A 25,612-nucleotide genomic window follows, 5' to 3' on the forward strand; every position below is an offset into this window, starting at 1 on the left:
TTCTATAAGTTAATATTTACTTTCCTGTCCCTTTAAGAAAGGGTAGATTTAAAAACAAAACAAAAGTACATTGCAGGGCTGCAGTCAATTCTAAGGCCTAGATTTGGAGTTTGGCGTTAGCCGTGAAAACCAGCGTTAGAGGCTCCTAACGCTGGTTTTAGGCTAACTCCGGTATTTGGAGTCACTCAAAATAGGGTCTAACGCTCACTTTTCAGCCGCAACTTTTCCATACCGCAGATGCCCTTACGTCAATTGCGTATCCTATCTTTTCAATGGGATTTTTCTAACTCCAGTATTTAGAGTCGTGTCTGAAGTGAGCGTTAGACATCTAACGATAAAACTCCAGCCGCAGGAAAAAAGTCAGTAGTTAAGAGCTTTCTGGGCTAACGCCGGTTCATAAAGCTCTTAACTACTGTACTCTAAAGTACACTAACACCCATAAACTACCTATGTACCCCTAAACTGAGGCCCCCCCACATCGCCGCCACTCGATTAAATTTTTTTAACCCCTAATCTGCCGACCGCCACCTACGTTATACTTATGTACCCCTAATCTGCTCCCCCTAACACCGCCGACCCCTGTATTATATTTATTAACCCCTAATCTGCCCCCCACAACGTCGCCGCCAACTACCTACAATAATTAACCCCTAATCTGCCAACCGCAAAGCGCCGCCACCTACATTATAGCTATGTACCCCTAATCTGCTGCCCCTAACACCGCCGACCCCTATATTATATTTATTTACCCCTAATCTGCCCCCCACAACGTCGCCTCCACCTGCCTACACTTATTAACCCCTAATCTGCCGAGCGGACCGCACCGCTACTATAATAAAGTTATTAACCCCTAATCCGCCTCAATAACCCTATAATAAATAGTATTAACCCCTAATCTGCCCTCCCTAACATCGCCAACACCTAACTTCAATTATTAACCCCTAATCTGCCGACCGGAGCTCACCGCTATTCTAATAAATGTATTAACCCCTAAAGCTAAGTCTAACCCTAACACTAACACCCCCCTAAATTAAATATAATTTTAATCTAACGAAATTAATTAACTCTTATTAAATAAATTATTCCTATTTAAAGCTAAATACTTACCTGTAAAATAAACCCTAATATAGCTACAATATAATGAATAATTACATTGTAGCTATTTTAGGATTAATATTTATTTTACAGGCAACTTTGTAATTATTTTAACCAGGTACAATAGCTATTTAATAGTTAAGAACTATTTAATAGCTAAAATAGTTAAAATAATTACAAATTTACCTGTAAAATAAATCCTAACCTAAGTTACAATTAAACCTACCACTACACTATCAATAAATAAATTAAATACAATAACTACAAATAACTACAATGAAATAAACTATCTAAAGTACAAAAAATAAAAAAGAACTTAGTTACAAAAAATAAAAAAATATTTACAAACATAAGAAAAATATTACAACAATTTTAAACTAATTACACCTACTCTAAGCCCCCTAATAAAATAACAAAGACTCCCAAAATAAAAAAATGCCCTACCCTATTCTAAATTACTACATTTCAAAGCTCTTTTACCTTACCAGCCCTGAACAGGGCCCTTTGCGGGGCATGCCCCAAGAAATTCAGCTCTTTTGCCTGTAAAAAAAAACATACAATACCCCCCCCCCAACATTACAACCCACCACCCACATACCCCTAATCTAACCCAAACCCCCCTTAAATAAACCTAACACTAAGCCCCTGAAGATCTTCCTACCTTGTCTTCACCCTACCAGGTTCACCGATCCGTCCTGAAGAGCTCCTCCGATGTCCTGATCCAAGCCCAAGCGGGGGGCTGAAGAGGTCCATGATCCGGATGAAGTCTTCTATCAACGGCATCTTCAATCTTCTTTCTTCCGGATCCATCTTGCAGACCTCCGACGCGGAACATCCTCTTCTCCCGACGCCTACTAGCTGAATGACGGTTCCTTTAAGGGACGTCATCCAAGATGGCGTCCCTCGAATTCCGATTGGCTGATAGGATTCTATCAGCCAATCGGAATTAAGGTAGGAATATTCTGATTGGCTGATGGAATCAGCCAATTTGAATCAAGATCAATCCGATTGGCTGATCCAATCAGCCAATCAGATTGAGCTCGCATTCTATTGGCTGATCGGAACAGCCAATAGAATGCAAGCTCAATCTGATTGGCTGATCGAATCAGCCAATCGTATTGAACTTGATTCTGATTGGCTGATTCCATCAGCCAATCAGAATATTCCTACCTTAATTCCGATTGGCTGATAGAATCCTATCAGCCAATTGGAATTCGAGGGACGCCATCTTGGATGACGTCCCTTAAAGGAACCGTCATTTGGCTAGTAGGCGTCGGGAGAAGAGGATGTTCCGCGTCGGAGGTCTGCAAGATGGATCCGGAAGAAAGAAGATTGAAGATGCCGTTGATAGAAGACTTCATCCGGATCATGGACCTCTTCAGCTCCCGCTTGGATGAAGACTTCATCCGGATCATGGACCTCTTCAGCCCCCCGCTTGGGCTTGGATCAGGACATCGGAGGAGCTCTTCAGGACAGATCGGTGAACCTGGTAGGGTGAAGACAAGGTAGGAAGATCTTCAGGGGCTTAGTGTTAGGTTTATTTAAGGGGGGTTTGGGTTAGATTAGGGGTATGTGGGTGGTGGGTTGTAATGTTGGGGGAGGGGGTATTGTATGTTTTTTTTTACAGGCAAAAGAGCTGAATTTCTTGGGGCATGCCCCGCAAAGGGCCCTGTTCAGGGCTGGTAAGGTAAAAGAGCTTTGAAATGTAGTAATTTAGAATAGGGTAGGGCATTTTGTTATTTTGGGAGTCTTTGTTATTTTATTAGGGGGCTTAGAGTAGGTGTAATTAGTTTAAAATTGTTGTAATATTTTTCTTATGTTTGTAAATATTTTTTTATTTTTTGTAACTTAGTTCTTTTTTATTTTTTGTACTTTAGATAGTTTATTTCATTGTAGTTATTTGTAGGTATTGTATTTAATTTATTTATTGATAGTGTAGTGGTAGGTTTAATTGTAACTTAGGTTAGGATTTATTTTACAGGTAATTTTGTTATTATTTTAACTAGGTAACTATTAAATAGTTCTTAACTATTTAATAGCTATTGTACCTGGTTAAAATAATTACAAAGTTGCCTGTAAAATAAATATTAATCCTAAAATAGCTACAATATAATTATTATTTATATTGTAGCTATATTAGGGTTTATTTTACAGGTAAGTATTTAGCTTTAAATAGGAATCATTTATTTAATAAGAGTTAATTAATTTCGTTAGATGTAAATTATATTTAACTTAGGGGGGTGTTAGTGTTAGGGTTAGACTTAGCTTTAGGGGTTAATACATTTATTATAGTAGCGGTGAGCTCCGGTCGGCAGATTAGGGGTTAATGTTTGAAGTTAGGTGTCGGCGATGTTAGGGAGGGCAGATTAGGGGTTAATACTATTTATTATAGGGTTAGTGATGCGGATTAGGGGTTAATAACTTTATTATAGTAGCGGTGCGGTCCGCTCGGCAGATTAGGGGTTAATAAGTGTAGGCAGGTGGAGGCGGCGTTAAGGGGGGCAGATTAGGGGTTAATAAATATAATATAGGGGTCGGCGGTGTTAGGGGCAGCAGATTAGGGGTACATAAGGATAATGTAAGTAGCGGCGGTTTACGGAGCGGCAGATTAGGGGTTAAAAATAATATGCAGGGGTCAGCGATAGCGGGGGCGGCAGATTAGGGGTTAATAAGTGTAAGGTTAGGGGTGTTTAGACTCGGGGTACATGTTAGGGTGTTAGGTGCAGACGTAGGAAGTGTTTACGCATAGCAAACAATGGGGCTGCGTTAGGAGCTGAACGCGGCTTTTTTGCAGGTGTTAGGTTTTTTTTCAGCTCAAACAGCCCCATTGTTTCCTATGGGGGAAATCGTGCACGAGCACGTTTTTGAGGCTGGCCGCTTGCGTAAGCAACTCTGGTATCGAGAGTTGAAGCTGCGTTAAAAATGCTCTACGCTCCTTTTTTGGAGCCTAACGTAGCCTTTTTGTGGACTCTCAATACCAGAGTTATTTTTATGGTGCGGCCAGAAAAAAGCCGGCGTTAGCTACGCGGGTCGTTACCGACAAAACTCTAAATCTAGGCCTAAGTAAACCATGCAGCAAGTGTTCTTCATTTAATATGCTTTGCTGTTTTTTTTTCCAAAGGCATTGTCATCCTGCATATTTCTCCAACAGTCAGTTGGTTTAATTTCTTAAACACTTCTGCAAACCACAGTTTTCTTCACCTTCCTCCTTTTCAGCAGATCCAGTGCTCTTGCTACCAGCTTGTTCATAGCCAGTGCTCTTACACTGATGGCTTCCAGCTTGCTCAGAGCCAGTGCTCTTACATTGCTTGTTTCCAGCTTGATCATAGCCAGTGCTCTTACACTGCTTGTTTCCAGCTTGCTCATAGCCAGCGCTCTTACACTGCTTGTTTCCAGCTTGTTCAGAGCCAGCGCTCTTACACTGCTTGTTTCCAGCTTGTTCAGAGCCAGCGCTCTTACACTGCTTGCTTCAAGCTTGTTCAGAGCCAGTGCTCCTACACTGCTTGTTTCCAGCTTGCTCATAGCCAGCTCTCTTACACTGCTTGCTTCCAGCTTGTTCAGAGCCAGTGCTCCTACACTGCTTGCTTCCAGCTTGTTCAGAGCCAGTGCTCCTACACTGCTTGTTTCCAGCTTGCTCATAGCCAGCGCTCTTACACTGCTTGCTTCCAGCTTGTTCAAAGCCAGTTCTCCTACACTGCTTGTTTCCAGCTTGCTCATAGCCAGTGCTCTTACACTGCTTGCTCGGAGCCAATGCTCTTACACTGCTTGTTTCCAGCTTGCTCAGAGCCAGCGCTCTTACACTGCTTGTTTCCAGCTTGCTCAGAGCCAGCGCTCTTACACTGCTTGTTTCCAGCTTGCTCAGAGCCAGCGCTCTTACACTTCATGTTTCCAGCTTGCTCAGAGCCAGCGCTCTTACACTGCTTGCTTCCAGCTTGCTCAGAGAAAGCGCTCTTACACTGCTTGCTCAGAGCCAGTGCTCTCACACTGCTTGTTTCCAGCTTGCTCAGAGACAGCGCTCTTACACTGCTTGTTTCCAGCTTGCTCAGAGCCAGCGCTCTTATGCTGCTTGTTTCCAGCTTGCTCAGATACGGCGCTCTTACACTGCTTGTTTCCAGCTTGCTCAGAGCCAGTGCTCTTACACTGCTTGTTTACAGCTTGCTCAGAGCCAGCGCTCTTACACTGCTTGTTTCCAGCTTGCTTAGAGCCAGCGCTCTTACACTGCTTGTTTCCAGCTTGCTCAGAGCAAGCACTCTTACACTGCTTGCTCAGAGCCAGCGCTCTTACACTGCTTGTTTCCAGCTTGCTCAGAGCCAGCGCTCTTACACTGCTTGCTTCCAGCTTGCTCAGAGACAGCGCTCTTACACTGCTTGTTTTCAGCTTGCTCAGAGCCAGCGCTCGTACACTGCTTGTTTTCAGCTTGCTCAGAGCCAGCGCTCGTACACTGCTTGTTTCCAGCTTGCTCAGAGACGGCGCTCTTACACTGCTTGTTTCCAGCTTGCTCAGAGACGGCGCTCTTACACTGCTTGTTTCCAGCTTGCTCAGAGCAAGCGCTCTTACACTGCTTGCTCAGAGCCAGCACTCTTACACTGCTTGCTCAGAGCCAGCACTCTTACACTGCTTGCTTCCAGCTTGCTCAGAGCCAGCACTCTTACACTGCTTGTTTCCAGCTTCCTCAGAGCCAGCACTCTTACACTGCTTGCTCAGAGCCAGAACTCTTACACGGCTTGTTTCCAGGTTGCTCAGATCCAGCGCTCTTTCACTGCTTGTTTTCAGCTTCTTTAGAGCCAGCGCTCTTACACTGCTTGTTTCCAGCTTCTTTGGAGCCAGCGCTCTTACACTGCTTGTTTCCAGCTTGCTCAGAGCCAGCGCTCTTACACTGCTTGCTCAGAGCCAGCACTCTTACACTGCTTGTTTCCAGCTTCTTTAGAGCCAGCGCTCTTACACTGCTTGCTCAGAGCCAGCACTCTTACACTGCTTGTTTCCAGCTTGCTCAGAGCCAGCGCTCTTACACTGCTTGTTTCCAGCTTCTTTAGAGCCAGCGCTCTTACACTGCTTGCTCAGAGCCAGCACTCTTACACTGCTTGTTTCCAGCTTGCTCAGAGCCAGCACTCTTACACTGCTTGTTTCCAGGTTGCTCAGAGCCAGCGCTCTTTCACTGCTTGTTTCCAGCTTCTTTAGAGCCAGCACTCTTACACTGCTTGTTTCCAGCTTCTTTAGAGCCAGCGCTCTTGCACTGCTTGCTCAGAGCCAGCACTCTTACACTACTTGTTTCCAGCTTGCTCAGAGCCAGCGCTCTTACACTGCTTGTTTCCAGCTTCTTTAGAGCCAGTGCTCTTACACTGCTTGCTCAGAGCCAGCACTCTTACACTGCTTGTTTCCAGCTTGCTCAGAGCCAGCACTCTTACACTGCTTGTTTCCAGCTTCTTTAGAGCCAGTGCTCTTACACTGCTTGCTCAGAGCCAGCACTCTTTCACTGCTTGTTTCCAGCTTCTTTAGAGCCAGCACTCTTACACTGCTTGTTTCCAGCTTCTTTAGAGCCAGCGCTCTTACGCTGCTTGTTTCCAGCTTGCTCAGAGCCAGCGCTCTTTCACTGCTTATTTTCAGCTTCTTTAGAGCCAGCGCTCTTACACTGCTTGTTTCCAGCTTCTTTAGAGCCAGCGCTCTTACACTGCTTGCTCAGAGCCAGCACTCTTACACTGCTTGCTCAGAGCCAGCACTCTTACACTGCTTGTTTCCAGCTTGCTCAGAGCCAGCACTCTTACACTGCTTGTTTCCAGGTTGCTCAGAGCCAGCGCTCTTTCACTGCTTGCTCAGAGCCAGCACTCTTACACTGCTTGCTCAGAGCCAGCACTCTTACACTACTTGTTTCCAGCTTGCTCAGAGCCAGCGCTCTTACACTGCTTGTTTCCAGCTTCTTTAGAGCCAGTGCTCTTACACTGCTTGCTCAGAGCCAGCACTCTTACACTGCTTGTTTCCAGCTTGCTCAGAGCCAGCACTCTTACACTGCTCGTTTCCAGCTTCTTTAGAGCCAGTGCTCTTACACTGCTTGCTCAGAGCCAGCACTCTTTCACTGCTTGTTTCCAGCTTCTTTAGAGCCAGCACTCTTACACTGCTTGTTTCCAGCTTCTTTAGAGCCAGCGCTCTTACACTGCTTGCTCAGAGCCAGCACTCTTACACTGCATGCTCAGAGCCAGCACTCTTACACTGCTTGTTTCCAGCTTGCTCAGAGCCAGCACTCTTAAACTGCTTGCTTCCAGCTTGCTCAGAGCCAGCACTCTTACACTGCTTGCTCAGAGCCAGCACCCTTACACTGCTTGTTTCCAGCTTGCTCAGAGCCAGCGCTCTTGCACTGCTTGTTTCCAGGTTGCTCAGATCCAGCGCTCTTTCACTGCTTGTTTCCAGCTTCTTTAGAGCCAGCACTCTTACACTGCTTGTTTCCAGCTTCTTTAGAGCCAGCACTCTTACACTGCTTGTTTCCACCTTCTTTAGAGCCAGCACTCTTACGCTGCTTGTTTCCAGCTTCTTTAGAGCCAGCGCTCTTACGCTGCTTGTTTCAAGCTTGCTCAGAGCCAGCACCCTTACACTGCTTGTTTCCAGCTTGCTCAGAGCCAGCGCTCTTACACTGCTTGTTTCCAGGTTGCTCAGATCCAGCGCTCTTTCACTGCTTGTTTCCAGCTTCTTTAGAGCTAGCACTCTTACACTGCTTGTTTCCAGCTTCTTTAGAGCCAGCACTCTTACACTGCTTGTTTCCAGCTTCTTTAGAGCCAGCGCACTTACGCTGCTTGTTTCCAGCTTGCTCAGAGCCAGCGCTCTTACACTGCTTGTTTCCAGCTTGCTCAGAGCCAGTGCTCTTACACTGCTTGTTTCCAGTTTGCTCAGAGCCAGTGCTCTTACACTGCTTGTTTCCAGTTTGCTCAGAGCCAGCGCTCTTACACTGCTTGTTTCCAGCTTGCTCAGAGCCAGTGCTCTTACACTGCTTGTTTCCAGTTTGCTCAGAGCCAGCGCTCTTACACTGCTTGTTTCCAGTTTGCTCAGAGCCAGCGCTCTTACACTGCTTGTTTCCAGCTTCTTTAGAGCCAGCGCTCTTACGCTGCTTGTTTCCAGCTTGCTCAGAGCCAGCACTCTTACACTGCTTGCTTCCAGCTTGCTCAGAGCCAGCGCTCTTACACTCTTTGCTTCCAGCTTGCTCAGAGCCAACGCTCTTACACTGTTTGTTTCTAGCTTGGTCAGAGCTAACGCTCTTACATTGCTTGCTTCTAGCATGCTCAGAGCCAGTGCTCTTACACTGCTTGCTTCTAGCTTGCTTAGAGCCAGCACTCTTACACTGCTTGCTCAGAGCCAGCACTCTTACACTGCTTGTTTCCAGCTTGCTCAGAGCCAGCGCTCTTACACTGCTTGTTTCCAGTTTGCTCAGAGCCAGCGCTCTTACACTGCTTGTTTCCAGTTTGCTCAGAGCCAGCGCTCTTACACTGCTTGCTCAGAGCCAGAACTCTTACGCTGCTTGCTTCCAGCTTGCTCAGAGCCAGCGCTCTTACACTGCTTGTTTCCATCTTGCTCAGAGCCAGCGCTCTTACACTGCTTGCTTCCAGCTTGCTCAGAGCCAGCGCTCTTACACTGCTTGTTTCCAGCTTGCTCAGAGCCAGTGCTCTTACACTGCTTGCTTCCAGCTTGCTCAGAGCCAGCACTCTTACACTGCTTGTTCAAAGCCAGAACTCTTACACGGCTTGTTTCCAGGTTGCTCAGAGCCAGCGCTCTTACACTGCTTGTTTCATGCTTGCTCAGAGCCAGTGCTCTTACACTGCTTGTTTCCAGCTTGCTTAGAGCCAGCGCTCTTACACTGCTTGTTTCCAGCTTGCTCAGAGCCAGCGCTCTTACACTGCTTGTTTCCATCTTGCTCAGAGCCAGCGCTCTTACACTGCTTGCTTCCAGCTTGCTCAGAGCCAGTGCTCTTACACTGCTTGCTTCCAGCTTGCTCAGAGCCAGTGCTCTTACACTGCTTGCTTCCAGCTTGCTCAGAGCCAGTGCTCTTACACTGCTTGCTTCCAGCTTGCTCAGAGCCAGCGCTCTTACACTGCTTGCTTCCAGCTTGCTCAGAGCCAGCGCTCTTACATTGCTTGCTCAAAGTCATAACTCTTGCACTGCTTGCTTCCAGCTTGCTCAGAGCCAGTGCTCTTACACTGCTTGCTTCCAGCTTGCTCAGAGCCAGCGCTCTTACACTGCTTGTTTCCAGCTTGCTCAGAGCCAGCGCTCTTACACTGCTTGTTTCCAGCTTGCTCAGAGCCAGTGCTCTTACACTGCTTGCTTCCAGCTTGCTCAGAGCCAGTGCTCTTACACTGCTTGCTTCCAGCTTGCTCAGAGCCAGCACTCTTACACTGTTTTTTTCCAGCTTGCTCAGAGCCAGCGCTCTTACACTGCTTGTTTCCAGCTTGCTCAGAGCCAGCGCTCTTACACTGCTTGTTTCCAGCTTGCTCAGAGCCAGCGCTCTTACGCTGCTTGTTTCCAGCTTGCTCAGAGCAAGCGCTCTTACACTGCTTGCTTCCAGCTTGCTCCAAGCCAGTGCTCTTAAACTGCTTGCTTCCAGCTTAGTCAGAGCCAGCGCTCTTTCACTGCTTGCTTCCAGCTTGCTCAGAGCCAGCACTCTTACACTGCTTGCTCAGAGCCAGCACTCTTACACTGCATGCTCAGAGCCAGCACTCTTACACTGCTTGTTTCCAGCTTGCTCAGAGCCAGCACTCTTAAACTGCTTGCTTCCAGCTTGCTCAGAGCCAGCACTCTTACACTGCTTGCTCAGAGCCAGCACCCTTACACTGCTTGTTTCCAGCTTGCTCAGAGCCAGCGCTCTTACACTGCTTGTTTCCAGGTTGCTCAGATCCAGCGCTCTTTCACTGCTTGTTTCCAGCTTCTTTAGAGCCAGCACTCTTACACTGCTTGTTTCCAGCTTCTTTAGAGCCAGCACTCTTACACTGCTTGTTTCCACCTTCTTTAGAGCCAGCACTCTTACGCTGCTTGTTTCCAGCTTCTTTAGAGCCAGCGCTCTTACGCTGCTTGTTTCAAGCTTGCTCAGAGCCAGCACCCTTACACTGCTTGTTTCCAGCTTGCTCAGAGCCAGCGCTCTTACACTGCTTGTTTCCAGGTTGCTCAGATCCAGCGCTCTTTCACTGCTTGTTTCCAGCTTCTTTAGAGCTAGCACTCTTACACTGCTTGTTTCCAGCTTCTTTAGAGCCAGCACTCTTACACTGCTTGTTTCCAGCTTCTTTAGAGCCAGCGCACTTACGCTGCTTGTTTCCAGCTTGCTCAGAGCCAGCGCTCTTACACTGCTTGTTTCCAGCTTGCTCAGAGCCAGTGCTCTTACACTGCTTGTTTCCAGTTTGCTCAGAGCCAATGCTCTTACACTGCTTGTTTCCAGTTTGCTCAGAGCCAGCGCTCTTACACTGCTTGTTTCCAGTTTGCTCAGAGCCAGCGCTCTTACACTGCTTGTTTCCAGTTTGCTCAGAGCCAGCGCTCTTACACTGCTTGTTTCCAGCTTCTTTAGAGCCAGCGCTCTTACGCTGCTTGTTTCCAGCTTGCTCAGAGCCAGCACTCTTACACTGCTTGCTTCCAGCTTGCTCAGAGCCAGCGCTCTTACACTCTTTGCTTCCAGCTTGCTCAGAGCCAACGCTCTTACACTGTTTGTTTCTAGCTTGGTCAGAGCTAACGCTCTTACATTGCTTGCTTCTAGCATGCTCAGAGCCAGTGCTCTTACACTGCTTGCTTCTAGCTTGCTTAGAGCCAGCACTCTTACACTGCTTGCTCAGAGCCAGCACTCTTACACTGCTTGTTTCCAGCTTGCTCAGAGCCAGCGCTCTTACACTGCTTGTTTCCAGTTTGCTCAGAGCCAGCGCTCTTACACTGCTTGTTTCCAGTTTGCTCAGAGCCAGCGCTCTTACACTGCTTGCTCAGAGCCAGAACTCTTACGCTGCTTGCTTCCAGCTTGCTCAGAGCCAGCGCTCTTACACTGCTTGTTTCCATCTTGCTCAGAGCCAGCGCTCTTACACTGCTTGCTTCCAGCTTGCTCAGAGCCAGCGCTCTTACACTGCTTGTTTCCAGCTTGCTCAGAGCCAGTGCTCTTACACTGCTTGCTTCCAGCTTGCTCAGAGCCAGCACTCTTACACTGCTTGTTCAAAGCCAGAACTCTTACACGGCTTGTTTCCAGGTTGCTCAGAGCCAGCGCTCTTACACTGCTTGTTTCCAGCTTGCTCAGAGCCAGTGCTCTTACACTGCTTGTTTCCAGCTTGCTTAGAGCCAGCGCTCTTACACTGCTTGTTTCCAGCTTGCTCAGAGCCAGCGCTCTTACACTGCTTGTTTCCATCTTGCTCAGAGCCAGCGCTCTTACACTGCTTGCTTCCAGCTTGCTCAGAGCCAGTGCTCTTACACTGCTTGCTTCCAGCTTGCTCAGAGCCAGTGCTCTTACACTGCTTGCTTCCAGCTTGCTCAGAGCCAGTGCTCTTACACTGCTTGCTTCCAGCTTGCTCAGAGCCAGCGCTCTTACACTGCTTGCTTCCAGCTTGCTCAGAGCCAGCGCTCTTACACTGCTTGCTCAAAGTCATAACTCTTGCACGGCTTGTTTCCAGGTTGCTCAGAGCCAGCGCTCTTACACTGCTTGTTTCCAGCTTGCTCAGAGCCAGCGCTCTTACACTGCTTGTTTCCAGCTTGCTCAGAGCCAGTGCTCTTACACTGCTTGCTTCCAGCTTGCTCAGAGCCAGTGCTCTTACACTGCTTGCTTCCAGCTTGCTCAGAGCCAGCACTCTTACACTGTTTTTTTCCAGCTTGCTCAGAGCCAGCGCTCTTACACTGCTTGTTTCCAGCTTGCTCAGAGCCAGCGCTCTTACACTGCTTGTTTCCAGCTTGCTCAGAGCCAGCGCTCTTACGCTGCTTGTTTCCAGCTTGCTCAGAGCAAGCGCTCTTACACTGCTTGCTTCCAGCTTGCTCAGAGCAAGCGCTCTTACACTGCTTGCTTCCAGCTTGCTCCAAGCCAGTGCTCTTAAACTGCTTGCTTCCAGCTTAGTCAGAGCCAGCGCTCTTTCACTGCTTGCTTCCAGCTTGCTCAGAGCCAGCACTCTTACACTGCTTGCTTCCAGCTTGCTCAGAGCCAGCGCTCTTACACTCTTTGCTTCCAGCTTGCTCAGAGCCAACGCTCTTACACTGTTTGTTTCTAGCTTGGTCAGAGCTAACGCTCTTACATTGCTTGCTTCTAGCATGCTCAGAGCCAGTGCTCTTACACTGCTTGCTTCTAGCTTGCTTAGAGCCAGCACTCTTGCACTGTTTGCTTTTAGCTTGCTCATAGCCAACACACACTGCTTGTGTTTAAGTTGCTTAGCGTTCTTATACTGTTTTTCATTCTTGCTTCTAACCTGCTCCATTTTTATTGTGCACTTCTGACTTTCATTTGTTCACAACTTATATCTTTACTGTTTCAGTTCACCTGCTCTCTTACAGTAACCTGATACCTATTATAGGCTGCTCCCTTTTTAGGTCCCCCATAGCTTGTGCTAGTAAAATGCTCCCTTTAGCTTTATCAGTGTCTATGATTTTGATATCCAGCCTTTATTTCTGCCTGTTGTTTTATACTGCTCCATATAGATTCTTCACTGCTTATACTTGATATGCTGTCAAAAGCACAACATTCCTTACTGTCTAAATACTGCTTCCTGCAGCTTTCCCCATTGCTGTATTGTACAGCTTATTACATGGTTACATTACATATTTAGTTACTACACCCTGTGTACTTCCTCACGTATGTGTCCCTTACCCTATGCAGTACAGTTCCAGCACAGCACTATTGCTTCCTTAGACCTGGCACTTTACACTGCTGTTGGCATTTCTCTCATATTCTGCACATTGCTTCCCTATAAACCTTACTTCTACACCACTTCCAGCGGCAAGCTGCCTGCTGTGCGAGCTCTCACACCCGCCGATTGTTTGTGAACGGAAGGAAAATTATGGAAGGAAGCTGGGGGTGCAGTAGGATGCTTTGTTTTTTTCTTTAACAAAAACAGCTGCATTTGCTCTTACAATGAACTTTGTATAATTCTGCATCAATAGGGTTGAGATGTGTGTGATGGGCACTTTGTTTTCCCTGTGGCTCTATGTGTGTCGTACCTTGTTTACTCACTAAAGTGGGTGCAACCTTGTTCATAGATTAATGCACAATCTGGTATCTCATTCATTTAAACATTTAACCAAATCATCTTAACGTGACAAACCTTTTTTTTAGTGATGCCTAAACATTTAATGGATACACTAGCACTATTGGCCGGCTCAGTGCACTCGTATTAGCAGCCGTGCTCAAGTGCAATTTAAAATACTACTGTAAAATGTAAGCCTTGAAGTAAATCATTATTATTAATTGTATAGCACAGAACTACAAGAAGAACTTCACTACTTGCGCTCCCTCGGTATAGCGCTCGAGCGATAGCTGACTTTTACTGCTCATAGAAGTCTATTATGTGAGGGATTTAGGCTAGCAAAGATGTAAGCTCACCCTAGACTATCGCTCAAGCAATAAAAATAACTTTGTGCTTCTAATATGAGTGCAACAATAGATTGTGCTCAAGTGATGCTAATGTACAATAGCACTAACATTGTTGGACTCCATTTGTAATCTATGTGTATTATTGATATTCCATTTACGTTAACTAATGCCTAATTATGTTCTTGTCCTGTCTTTAAAAAACTTCAAGTGTTTTCTTGTATATCCATAAACCTATTTTGCTTTCCTTTTGTATTTATGAACCATCTTTCTGCATGCTTGTCCTGTGTCTGCCCTATGTTTAATGTTTAGCCTCAGTGTCTCCTGTATTCTGTGTGTGCTTTGTTTGTTTCATGTTTTGTGCATTAGGTCTAAGATCTAATGTACAACATATCATGTCTGTTATGGTGCACATCCATCTGTTCTCTCTCATTACTGTGCTCTGACTTTATGCTTTGTATCTCAGATCATGCACACATCAGTCTGTTTTGTGCTTGTATCTCCTACTGTTTGCCTGGCTCTGTCATTACACCCTGTGTCTTGTCTCTGCTCCATGTCATGCCTGTATTGTTCTTCTGGATTCTCACTTCACTCCTCCTCACTCTAGTCTCCTCCCCAATTCTCCTGGCAGTCCCCGGGTTGTTGAAAGTTGTAGCTGCTGGGTGCAAGAAGCTGCACATCAGCCTGACTGATCAAAAGGAGCTTATCCCTGTGTGCTGCCCTTTGTATCATCTGTCTACTCACTCACAGGTCTTCCTGAAAGAAGTTCTGGAGCAGAGACTGGAAAAGAGTCGTGAGGAAGAGCTGAGAAGAGCAGCATTGCTGATCAGAGCTCATATACAGGGATATATAACCAGGTAATGTTTCACAGCCTCTGTTATCCTATTAGAAGGTGGCTATGAATGAGCTCAGTGAAAAGTGGCTTAAAGGGACATCAAACAGTAAACAAAATTCTAGTTATTATGATCTATTCAAGCAAGATCAGATGTTTTTTTTTAACATTCTATTAGTTGTTTCAATTTGGAAGAAATAAGTATAAAGTTTTAGTTTCTATAAAGTAATAGTCACTACTATATAGAAACCTAATCTCTTCTGTTTAGGCATTCATGGACAGATAATGTGTGTACACAGCCATGGTTTGCAATTTTAAAGTAAAGTCACTTAAACACTGCTATATTCAACAACAGCCTTGTTTGCTCACTTTATCTGTTCTCACTCAGCTTTAGAGACTGCATAAGGGGAACCTGGGTTTCAACATTACCCCCTGCACCATTATTGTATATAAACTCCAGAATTTGTACCCCCTGCACCATTATTGTATATAAACTCCAGAATTTGTACCCCCTGCACCATTATTGTATATAAACTCCAGAATTTGAATCCCCTGCACCATTATTGTATATAAACTCCAGAATTTGTACCCCCTGCACCATTATTGTATATAAACTCCAGAATTTGTACCCCCTGCACCATTATTGTATATAAACTCCAGAATTTGTACCCCCTGCACCATTATTGTATATAAACTCCAGAATTTGTACACCCTGCACCATTATTGTATATAAACTCCAGAATTTGAATCCCCTGCACCTATTATTGTATATAAACTCCAGAATTTGTACACCCTGCACCATTATTGTATATAAACTCCAGAATTTGTACACCCTGCACCATTATTGTATATAAACTCCAGAATTTGTACACCCTGCACCATTATTGTATATAAACTCCAGAATTTGTACCCCCTGCACCATTATTGTATATAAACTCCAGAATTTGTACACCCTGCACCATTATTGTATATAAACTCCAGAATTTGTACACCCTGCACCATTATTGTATATAAACTCCAGAATTTGAACCCCCTGCACCATTATTGTATATAAACTCCAGAATTTGTACACCCTGCACCATTATTGTATATAAACTCCAGAATTTGAACCCCCTGCACCTATTATTGTATATAAACTCCAGAATTTGTACACCCTGCACCATTATTGTATATAAACTCCAGAATTTGTACACCCTGCACCTATTATTGTATATAAACTCCAGAATTTGAAACCCCTGAACCCATTATTGTATATAAACTCCAGAATTTGTACACCCTGCACCATTATTGTATATAAACTCCAGAATTTGTACCCCCTGCACCCATTATTGTATATAAACTCCAGAATTTGTACCCCCTGCACCCATTATTGTATATAAACTCCAGAATTTGTACCCCCTGCACCCATTATTGTATATAAACTCCAGAATTTGTACCCCCTGCACCCATTATTGTATATAAACTCCAGAATTTGTACCCACTGCACCCATTATTGTATATAAACTCCAGAATTTGTACACCCTGCACCCATTATTGTATATAAACTCCAGAATTTGTACACCCTGCACCCATTATTGTATATAAACTCCAGAATTTGTACCCACTGCACCATTATTGTATATAAACTCCAGAATTTGAACCCCCTCTCCCCACAATTTTCACAGTTAAATTACAGAAAAAGTGGTCAAAATAAAAAAATAAAAACATTTTGCATTTATTTTTTACTGTGCATAGTTAATCATATTACAAAATTATGTTTTTTTACGATGGATGCTTTTAGATGCAGGTGTGAATCTCATTCTTTGCATGTAGGTGACACATTACTGCACTGCAAGTGACAAGAGCATATTCATACAAATAGCAAATAACAGGATTATTGTGCTGCTACAAATACTACACTCAAAACCTATGTGAAAAAGATCAGTATATTTACTAGTTTACATATTCACAAAACAGACCTATACCACTGTTAAATCATTTTTATTTATTTTTTGAAGATATTGGATTGCTCCTATTTACTGTTCCACATTATTATTCTATTAAAGTGTAATAATATAATCCTTTTATTAGCAACTACCAGCAAATCTGATTTCTGCTTTCATTACTGGTGCATTTAGTTACTCACTTGTGTTTAAAGGGACAGTGTACCCTATTTTTCTTCACTTCAATTTGTTTCTAATGGGGGTTAGCATTTTAATTTTCATTTGTTCTTACTAAGTATTGGCGAACAGACAAACATAATATAAAGATGCATGTGTGTATAGAAAGTTTCAAAATCAAAGATCTTATTTCACTGCAAGAACAACCTATTTTAATGGGTGACAGTTTTATAGAATAAAAATAAACATAGATACAATTTCTCACACATTGTATATTCTTCAGCTGATATAACATGTCATGGAAAACGCAGTAAGTAAAAAAACTATTTTACAGTATAAGTACAATCTGATGCTGCTAACAGCCCTTGTCTTTTGTCTGAATAGATATTTTATCAATATTACTATTAATATTCTTATGGTTAATGCTGCAGTTTAGAGATGTGTTAGAACTTTTGATGTCACTCTAGCTTGGTCTAGTTTGCGAGGACAGCACTGGTTGGATGTGCAGCAAAGCTTTCTATTTTTAGAAAGAAATGCTATTTGGGTTCGGTGGACAGGAAGCGGGAGTAAGCATTGTTGATTTGGTGTAAGAAACAGGATGTATGAGCCTGGAATAGTTGTGTTACCTTTAGAGGATGAGGGATTTGGGCACCTAAGAAAGCACCGCTTTTATTTATTTAAGGAGTGATAAATGCTTTTTGTTGTCTTCCAGTAGAAGTGGTAGAGATTAATACTGGAAATGAGCTCAAATATATGAGTAGATTATGTTCCAGTTTTTATTAGGATTTGTGTACAAAATTGTCTGTTAAAGGTTTAGTATTCTTACATCAATTCCAGTTGGGGCAGGATTTACGTAATTGTTATATAAATATATGATCATCAGAAAACAAGGATAACATACGTAAAAATCTGCTGGCTTGGTGCATCTTATGTTAATAGTGAATTTGAATCAGCAAATTTCTAGCTTTGCCAGTGGGTCAGCATTTCCCTACAGGTCATTTCTATATATAGGTCACCTATAAAGATATTTTTCTGCAAGGTGTACACACCATGATTCAAATTCAGTTCTCTATGGATAAAGTGATACACATATCAGTAACATATACACTGCCTAATCATGTATCAATAGCTTGTTATAATGTGACCCCTTTATTATATATTAAAGGGATACGAAACCTACATTTTTTCTTTCATGATTAAAGGGACAGTCAACACCAAAATTGTTAGTTTTAAAAAAAGTTAGGCAACGCCTTTACTACCCATTCCCCAGCTTTGCCCAACCAACATTGATATATTTTAATATACTTTATAACATTTAAACCTCTAAATGCCTGTCTGTTTCTAAACCACTACAGACAGCCTCTAATCACATACTTTTTTATTAGCTTTTCACAAACAGGAGACTACTAGTTGATGTGGGCCATATAGATAACATTGTGCTCATGCCCGTTGAGTTATTTAAGAGTCAGCACAACACTGCACTAATTGGCTAAAATGCAAGTCAACAGATGATAAATAAATAGCCATGTGGTCAGGGGGCTGTCAGAAGATGCTTAGATACAACTTAATTACAGAGGTAAAAAGTGTATTAATAGAACAGTGTTGGTTTTGTAAAACTGGGGAATTGGTAATAAATTTAATAATTGGTAATAAAGGTAATAATTCTGTTGTAGACTGTCCCTTTAAGATAGAGCATGCAATTTTAAGCAACTTTCTAATTTACTCCTATTTTTCCTCTTGGTATCTTTATTGGTTGTTAAATGTAGCCGCCAATCAGCAAGCTCTACCCAGTTGCTGAACCAAAAATGGGCTGGCCCCTAAGCTTACAGTTCTGCTTTTCAAATAAAGATACCAAAGGAACGAAGAACAATTGATAATAGGAGTAAATTAGAAAGTTGTTTAAAATTGCAAGCTCTATCGGAATCACAAAAGAAAAGAAAAATATTGTGTTTTATATCCCTTTAAGTACAATGTATAACAATGCAATCATCTTGTAATGCGCAGGTATATAGCAGTGCATGGTGTAGTAAGGGAAGAGTGGTATACAGAATGAATAGAAAGCTGCAGTAGCCCTAAAAAAGACAGTGGAATGCAGTGCTGATCTGTGTTGGATACGCACAAGAGTACTATAGTAAGGCCATGATTGCTGTAAAGTATTATGTCACCCAAAGTCTACTGACAATGTCTCAAGTAATATTAATATAATGATGTTCCTGGCAGATGGTTTGTGAAATCTTTCAGAAAATGTAAAATTAGGAATGTATCTGAATAGTTTGAGTGTCACATTTTAATGAGTTTTTGGAAAGCTGTGCATTAATTTACATGTCTTATCTGCCTGGCAGGAAACATTATAAACAAGTGCGGCTCGGTGCGATCACTATTCAGAAGAATTACCGGGCACATTTCTGGCGTGCTGCCTTCCTGCGCCTCCGCAAATCTGCTCTCCAGTTCCAGAAGCACTGGCGGGGAAGAACTGCCAGACGTATATATCAGCAGATGCTGGAGGAAGAGCGGAAACGTCGGGAAGATGAAGAGCGAAAAAGAAGAGAGGAAGAGGAGAGGAAAAGGCAGGAATTGGAGGAGCAGAGAAGGATAGAGGAAGAACGAAAAAGAAGAGAAGATGAAGAGAGAAGGTGGTTATTTTACTAGACAGGGAATTGAATTGTTACTGAAATTTAACACGTGTCTTGTACAAAGCTATGAAAGCTGCAACCCCTGAAAAAAATATTTTTATTTTAGTATCTTAAATATAAAGTAACACTTTTTACAGAGGGCTAATTAAAGGCTGAAAGAGTAAAATATAACTGAATTGTGAGTTGTAACTGAGTTGTGCAACCACAAAGAAACTAGTTTAGGCTTCAGCTACTAAAAGTTCTCCTCTTTTAATCCCGAAATTGTACTCAGTAGAATAATTGATAACAGAATACATAATATGATTGATAACAGAAACATTTACATAATATGATGCTTAGTAAACAAAGGTTCAATTACAGTACAGAACCTGCAAAATAATACAATATTGTACAAAAATAGTCATTTTTCTTTATTTTTATTTAATGAATTGATCAATGTGACTTTTAACGGGATGTTAAACTCAACATTTTATCTCCCTGTAAAACATTTCATGAGGAAAATAGAAATTGCAATATACATTTATTATTTATTTTGCTTCTTTTTGCTGGAAAGTGCCACAGAAAATAGTGCTTGTTCCTCCTCCCTCCATCCTACTTAAAGTTAACGTAAGGAATAAACCCCTTAAAAAGTCTAGTGGAGTTAAATTCCTGGTCTTTCAGATGTAATATATCCTTATGCTCTGAACCAACCAATCACTGGGCAGGTATATTTTACATTAAAGTGAATGTAAAGTTTAAAAACAAAGTGCCCATTTTTTTTAAATACTCTTAAAAACAGGGGCACTTTCATTAATTAAACTTTACTTTTAAAAAAAAAAAAAATACTTCCCTTTTTCCTTATGACAGCAGACCGGCGATTTTCCTCCTGTAGCTCCTGCTGTACTTAGCACAGCAATGACAAATCCGGCTTCCTCCAATCATTGCATGCACCCCAAGGCGTCCAGTTTGTGAGGCCACTCAATGATTGGTGGATTCGCCATCGATGTGCTAAGTACAGTATGAGATTGGTTGTCTCAGAGCATAAGGATATATTCTATCTGAAAGACCAGGAATTGAACTCCACTAGCGTTTTCAAGGGGTTTATTCCTTAAAAAGAACGCAAACATTTTTCTTTCATGATTCTGATAGTGCATGCCATTTTAAACAACTTTCCAATGTACTTGTATTATCAAATTAGCTTTATTCTCTTGGTATCCTTTGCTGAAAAGGAGGCTCAAAAGCAGCAGTGCACTATTGAACACCTCTGGTGAGCAAATGACAAGAGGCATATATGAGCAGCCAACCAATCAGTTGCCAGCTCACAGCAGTGCCTTGCTGCTTCCAAACCTACCTAGGTACGCACTTCATTTACTTATACTACGACAACAAAACAAATTTGATAATAGAAGTAAATTGAAAATGTTTAAAATTGCATGTTCTATCTGAGTCGTCAAAGTTTTAATGTTGAGTACTATTATCCTTTAACCGGCCTTGAGCAAAACTTTGTTCACTGTGCTAACGAAATAACAGTGTTGACCAATTTTTTAATATTTATTTTGCAGTACAGTGCTTAACTGCTGATATAGACTAAGTGTTTACTTAAATACACTGTTCTATGTATCACATGCGCACTGTATTCTTCTTGTATTTTGTTCAATTATTTAATATGATGATCTAAACATTTACATTGTTTCCTTTTGTAGAGAACAGGAGAGATTGGAAGCTGAGTTACGTGCTGCCCAGGTTAGTTCTCTTTTTGGATGTATAGGGAGGGCATGGCAATAAACAGCTATTTTGAAATAATGCAAAAATAATAGTTTAATGAAAGCCACATAGATGCAATCTTATGTGTTATTACACCATATTCATTTGTCCACATTGTCCTTGACTAGTGTTATATTTTTTTAAAAGAAACATAAAAAAGAAAAGCTGGCTTTTTAAATTGATGTGTGAATATCAACTGATTTGTAAAATCAAAGGATTTATTGACTTACCGCTTGGGAAATGCCCTGTTATATTAGATACTTGGTGGTGTATTTTAGATATAGAGAGATCATTTATTAATATAGTTTTTTATTTTTTTAGCCAAACCTTTTGCTTGTTTGAAATATTTATAACTCTTTTTACTTTAGGAAGAACAAGAAAAGGCAAAGAACGTAGAAAACATCTTGCTTCAGGAGGAAGAAAGACGCCAGATGGAGGAGATTCTTCGACTGGAAAGGGAAATTGAGAAGCTTCATCAGCAGCAAAAACTGGATGGCATCTCTATTTCTTGCACTGACACACGCAATGAAGTAACTCGCCAGAGAGAGCAACAAATTCATAAACTGGAGAAGGAGGCATCTCGCGTGGCTCAGGAATTCCTAGAGCTGCTGGACTTTGGAAATTTGGATGACAGCAACCAGAGTTTGGAGAATGGAATTGACAGAACTTTAAATGTAGAGGGCAGTCTGGTGGCTCCATTAGCTGAGGAGGAGGATGAAGGATTTCATGCAGATGATGAAGTGTTACCTCCTCCACCCCCTATGCTTTTGGAGGATGATGATGATGAAATGGGAAACACTGAGAGCATCTCAGAAGATGATCTGTATGCAAAAATCCCATCTAACCTACCTGCTGATCAAAATAGCCATGGTGATAACCCAGTTTTTACTTTGGACCATGAGTCTGTTCAGGATGGTTATAGTGCTTTTTCTGATAAATCTGAAAGCATTTATCAGTGTGTCTCGGATACACTGAGCAACAGTGATGAGCTCCAGGAACCAATTTACAACTACCCTCCTGATGTGGAATCTGATTATGACCATGAGGAATTTGATGAGGCTCCACCTGGTTCCACTGATGCTAGGAACTCAAGTGATGGTCACTTGACGGACGAGGAAACCTTACGGATTTCCAAACCTGGCAGCTTTGGATCTCTTTCTGGAAGTTTGGATTCAGTGCGTATTTCTGTGCTATTTTCCTATGAAAATTTCTGCTTTTTGTTTTGTTTTATATAGCAAATGAATATCTGTTTGTCACCATGCACAAGTGGAGTAAAGTCTCTCTATACCAACATAGTTATGCTTTGCATTAATTATATAAATGGCAGCAGTGACATGCAGTGAGGTCAGTGGCTGGTGAGGCACTGGCTAATATCAGAGCCATACTATGCATAGTATACAAACTATACCATATGCATACAGCAATATCATACAAATTATAACCTATGCATAGTATACTGACCATACCATATGCATACAGGAAGTAGCATACACATTATACTGTATGCACAGACTACACACTATACCACATGCATGCAACAGTAGTGTACACATTCTTATTGGTTCATCGGGTGAACCAATAACAAGAGGCATATATGTGCAGCCACCAATCAGCAGCTAGCTCCCAGTAGTGCATTGCATTTGCTGATGCTATCTAGGTATGCTTTTTAAAAAATGCTACCAAGTGAAAAATGTTAATTTGATAGAAGTGAACTGGAAATTTGTTTAAATTTGCATGTTCGCTTTGAATCATGAAAGTTTAATATTGACTTTACTGTTCCTTTAAAGGGACAGTCTATTTAAAATGAAACTTTCATGAGTCAGATAGGGCATGCCATTTTAAACAACTTTCCAATTTACTTTTATCATAAAATTTGCTTTGTTCTTTTTGTATTATTTGTTTAAAGCTAGGTAGGCTCATATGCTAATTTCTAAGCCCTTGAAGGTCGCCTCCTATCTCGGTACATTTTAAATGTTTTTTACAGCTATAGGGCGTTAGTTCATGTGTGCCATATAGATAATATTGTGCTCACTCCCAGCAGTAATTGGCTAAAATGCAAGTCTGTCAAAAGAACTGAAATAAGGGGGCAGTCTGCAGAGGCTTAGATACAAGGTAATCACAGAGGTAAAGTATATTAATATAACCGTATTGGTTGAAATGAGATTCTCAACAAGCTTCAGGTTGAGACTTGTTGGCTAACTACAAACAAAGACTACAGTCAATATTGCAAAAAGAAGAACATTTGATTTATTTTGAGTTGTAATTAATAGGCTGTGGGTTCACACTCTGGACCATAGAAGATGAGATTTAATAGTATTAAATGTACTCTGACATTTGCTTGCTGTGGATATTTTAAAGCAATATCTGACTCCCAACAGAAAGCTGAAGATATTGACATCCATAAAAAAGGAGAGGAACATTTCTTTATAGGTAGTAAAAAGAAAAATATTTGTATACTATATCTGAGAATAAGTAAGTGATGATGTATGAAATTCATACAGGCTTATCCTCACTCACCCAGTCTCAGATATAATAATAAAAGATTTTTCTTTCTACTAACTTCAGAAATCATAAGTGAGGGGACTTGCCGCGCTGCACTAACCTAAAGTGAAGAAGATGAAGTCTGTGTCTGTCCTACTCCAGTGCCGTCTCTAGAGAAACTGGTTCCCAGGGTGAAATTCTTAATGCTCCCCACCTCTGCAATTCTAAAAGTGCATCCTGTCATTGCTCTCTGTCACTTAGTTTTAAATAAAGCACCCATAGAGGCACCTACAGACATAACACCTGCATGCACAAGCAAACGCAAACACCCACATGTACATTTACATACAGTACCTACACATCCCTACACACACTTTCTACACACATATTTACACATGCAGACATCTAAACACAATTACAATTATACACACATGCTTACGTACACACATACACACCCACATACCACATATATGCACACATTCCTACAATCATACACTTACCAATGAATATGCCTTCACATAAATACATGTAATTACTTCAAGACTTCACTGACTTCTTTTTAGGAGTTGTGTTTTGTGGGCATACATGCATATACACACAAATCCAATTATACATGCACAAATATTCTTACATAAACACTTATACTTACAAACATACACGTGCACACATAAATGCACTTGGCCCAAAAATACACTTAAACACACATACTCATACACACATTTTTGTGAATTATTCAAGGCTTCATTGACATAACGTTTGGTTTATTGCCTAAACTGTGTGCACAAACCAAGTGCTTGTTGTCTATAGCTCACTCCATCTCAGCATTTTTTTTTTTAAAATGAACTTACAGTTGACTTACAGTTGTTTTAAATTGATTTTGAAGCTAAAAGGAAATACATGTTTGTGCACATTTTTTTTTACATACTATGAGAAATCTGTCCCTATCAATGGTTTATAGCTTTTCACAAGTTCTTTAAAAAGGAATTTAGTTTTGCTTCTCATATACAATACAGAGATCAAGTTTAGCCTGAGCCATACTGGTTACCAATGCTCAGTTAGACATTATCCATAACACATTGACTAAACTGGTCTCAGGTTACATTTTGGATTACATATTAGGACCTGCACAGTGTGCACTGTTTTCAGAAGAATGTATGCCCTGGATAATGTTTGTTTAACCATTTAATGTATTGGTCTGCTGTTATTAGTTGTCTTAAACTCTTTGTAATAGGCATGTTATTAAAATAAAAATGTTATGCATTTTTTCAATTGCAGTTTTTGGATAGTGATGAAGAAGCAGATAGCCACATTGATACAGATGAAGAATTTACTACTGGGCGCATAACATTATTTAATAGAGGAGGCCCACCTTATTTCCACAGTTACCTCTACATGAAAGGTAAAAGCAAACTTAAAATCTGTAGAATTTGACAAAGTAGCTTTCGGATTCATTGATGCATATTGTAGGTTTGTCATTTTAGCTGGAGGTCTGATGAACCTCTGGAGAAGGCGTTGGTGTGTGTTGAAGGATGAGACCTTCATGTGGTTTCGTACCAAGCAGGAAGCTTTGAAGTCTGGTTGGTTGTACAAAAAGGGTGGTGGAATGTCCACACTTTCCCGGCGCAACTGGAAACGGCGCTGGTTCGTATTGCGAGAGTCAAAGCTCATGTACTTTGAGAATGACAGTGAAGAGAGGCTGAGAGGGACTATCAATGTCAGGACAGCCAAGTGAGTTATACCTTCATCATGAATATGTTCTTACAAAAAGATATACTTAAAGGACTATGAAATTATGTATTTGCATTTTGCCTTTATATTTGGAAGATCATTTTTGTTTTTCTTTAAAAAAAAAAAAAAGACGTAAACTAAACTTAAAAATTATTTAATTATCTTCCCAATCCACTTTGCACATTCAATTACATTCACACGATATGCTGGTTGCACCATAAGAGGGCTGTGCAGAGTTCCAGAAAATGGTGGCTCATTCACTAGTGGGTTGAATTCAGAGTACAATACATGCGTTTTTCAAGCATTTTATTGGATGCATGTACACTTATTGGATATTTTTTCAGTGATTTGTACATTTCTAACACTGTCATGGTCAATCAAGAAGTCTTACTGTACTTCACTTGGGATAGTGGCTCCAGCAGGTCATTTAAGAATCCTAGTAATGATTCAGATAATTGTTTCATGAGCTGTGGTTAAGATTGGTGGGATACTA

The 25,612-nt window shown here is 41.8% G+C and overlaps 1 protein-coding gene across 1 annotated transcript in view; it reads left to right on the plus strand.

Annotated features, from left to right (window-relative positions):
- Positions 1-25,612, plus strand: part of LOC128645318 (unconventional myosin-X-like) — a 251,366-nt gene that overhangs the window by 183,364 nt on the left and 42,390 nt on the right. Inside the window, 6 exon segments of the mRNA XM_053698222.1 lie at positions 14,354-14,460; positions 18,877-19,167; positions 20,850-20,889; positions 21,279-22,085; positions 24,667-24,790; positions 24,873-25,119. Of these exon segments, the coding sequence (XP_053554197.1) occupies positions 14,354-14,460; positions 18,877-19,167; positions 20,850-20,889; positions 21,279-22,085; positions 24,667-24,790; positions 24,873-25,119 (1,616 nt within the window).

Source organism: Bombina bombina, chromosome 1 (genome assembly GCF_027579735.1).
Source record: "Bombina bombina isolate aBomBom1 chromosome 1, aBomBom1.pri, whole genome shotgun sequence".
NCBI lineage: Eukaryota > Metazoa > Chordata > Amphibia > Anura > Bombinatoridae > Bombina > Bombina bombina.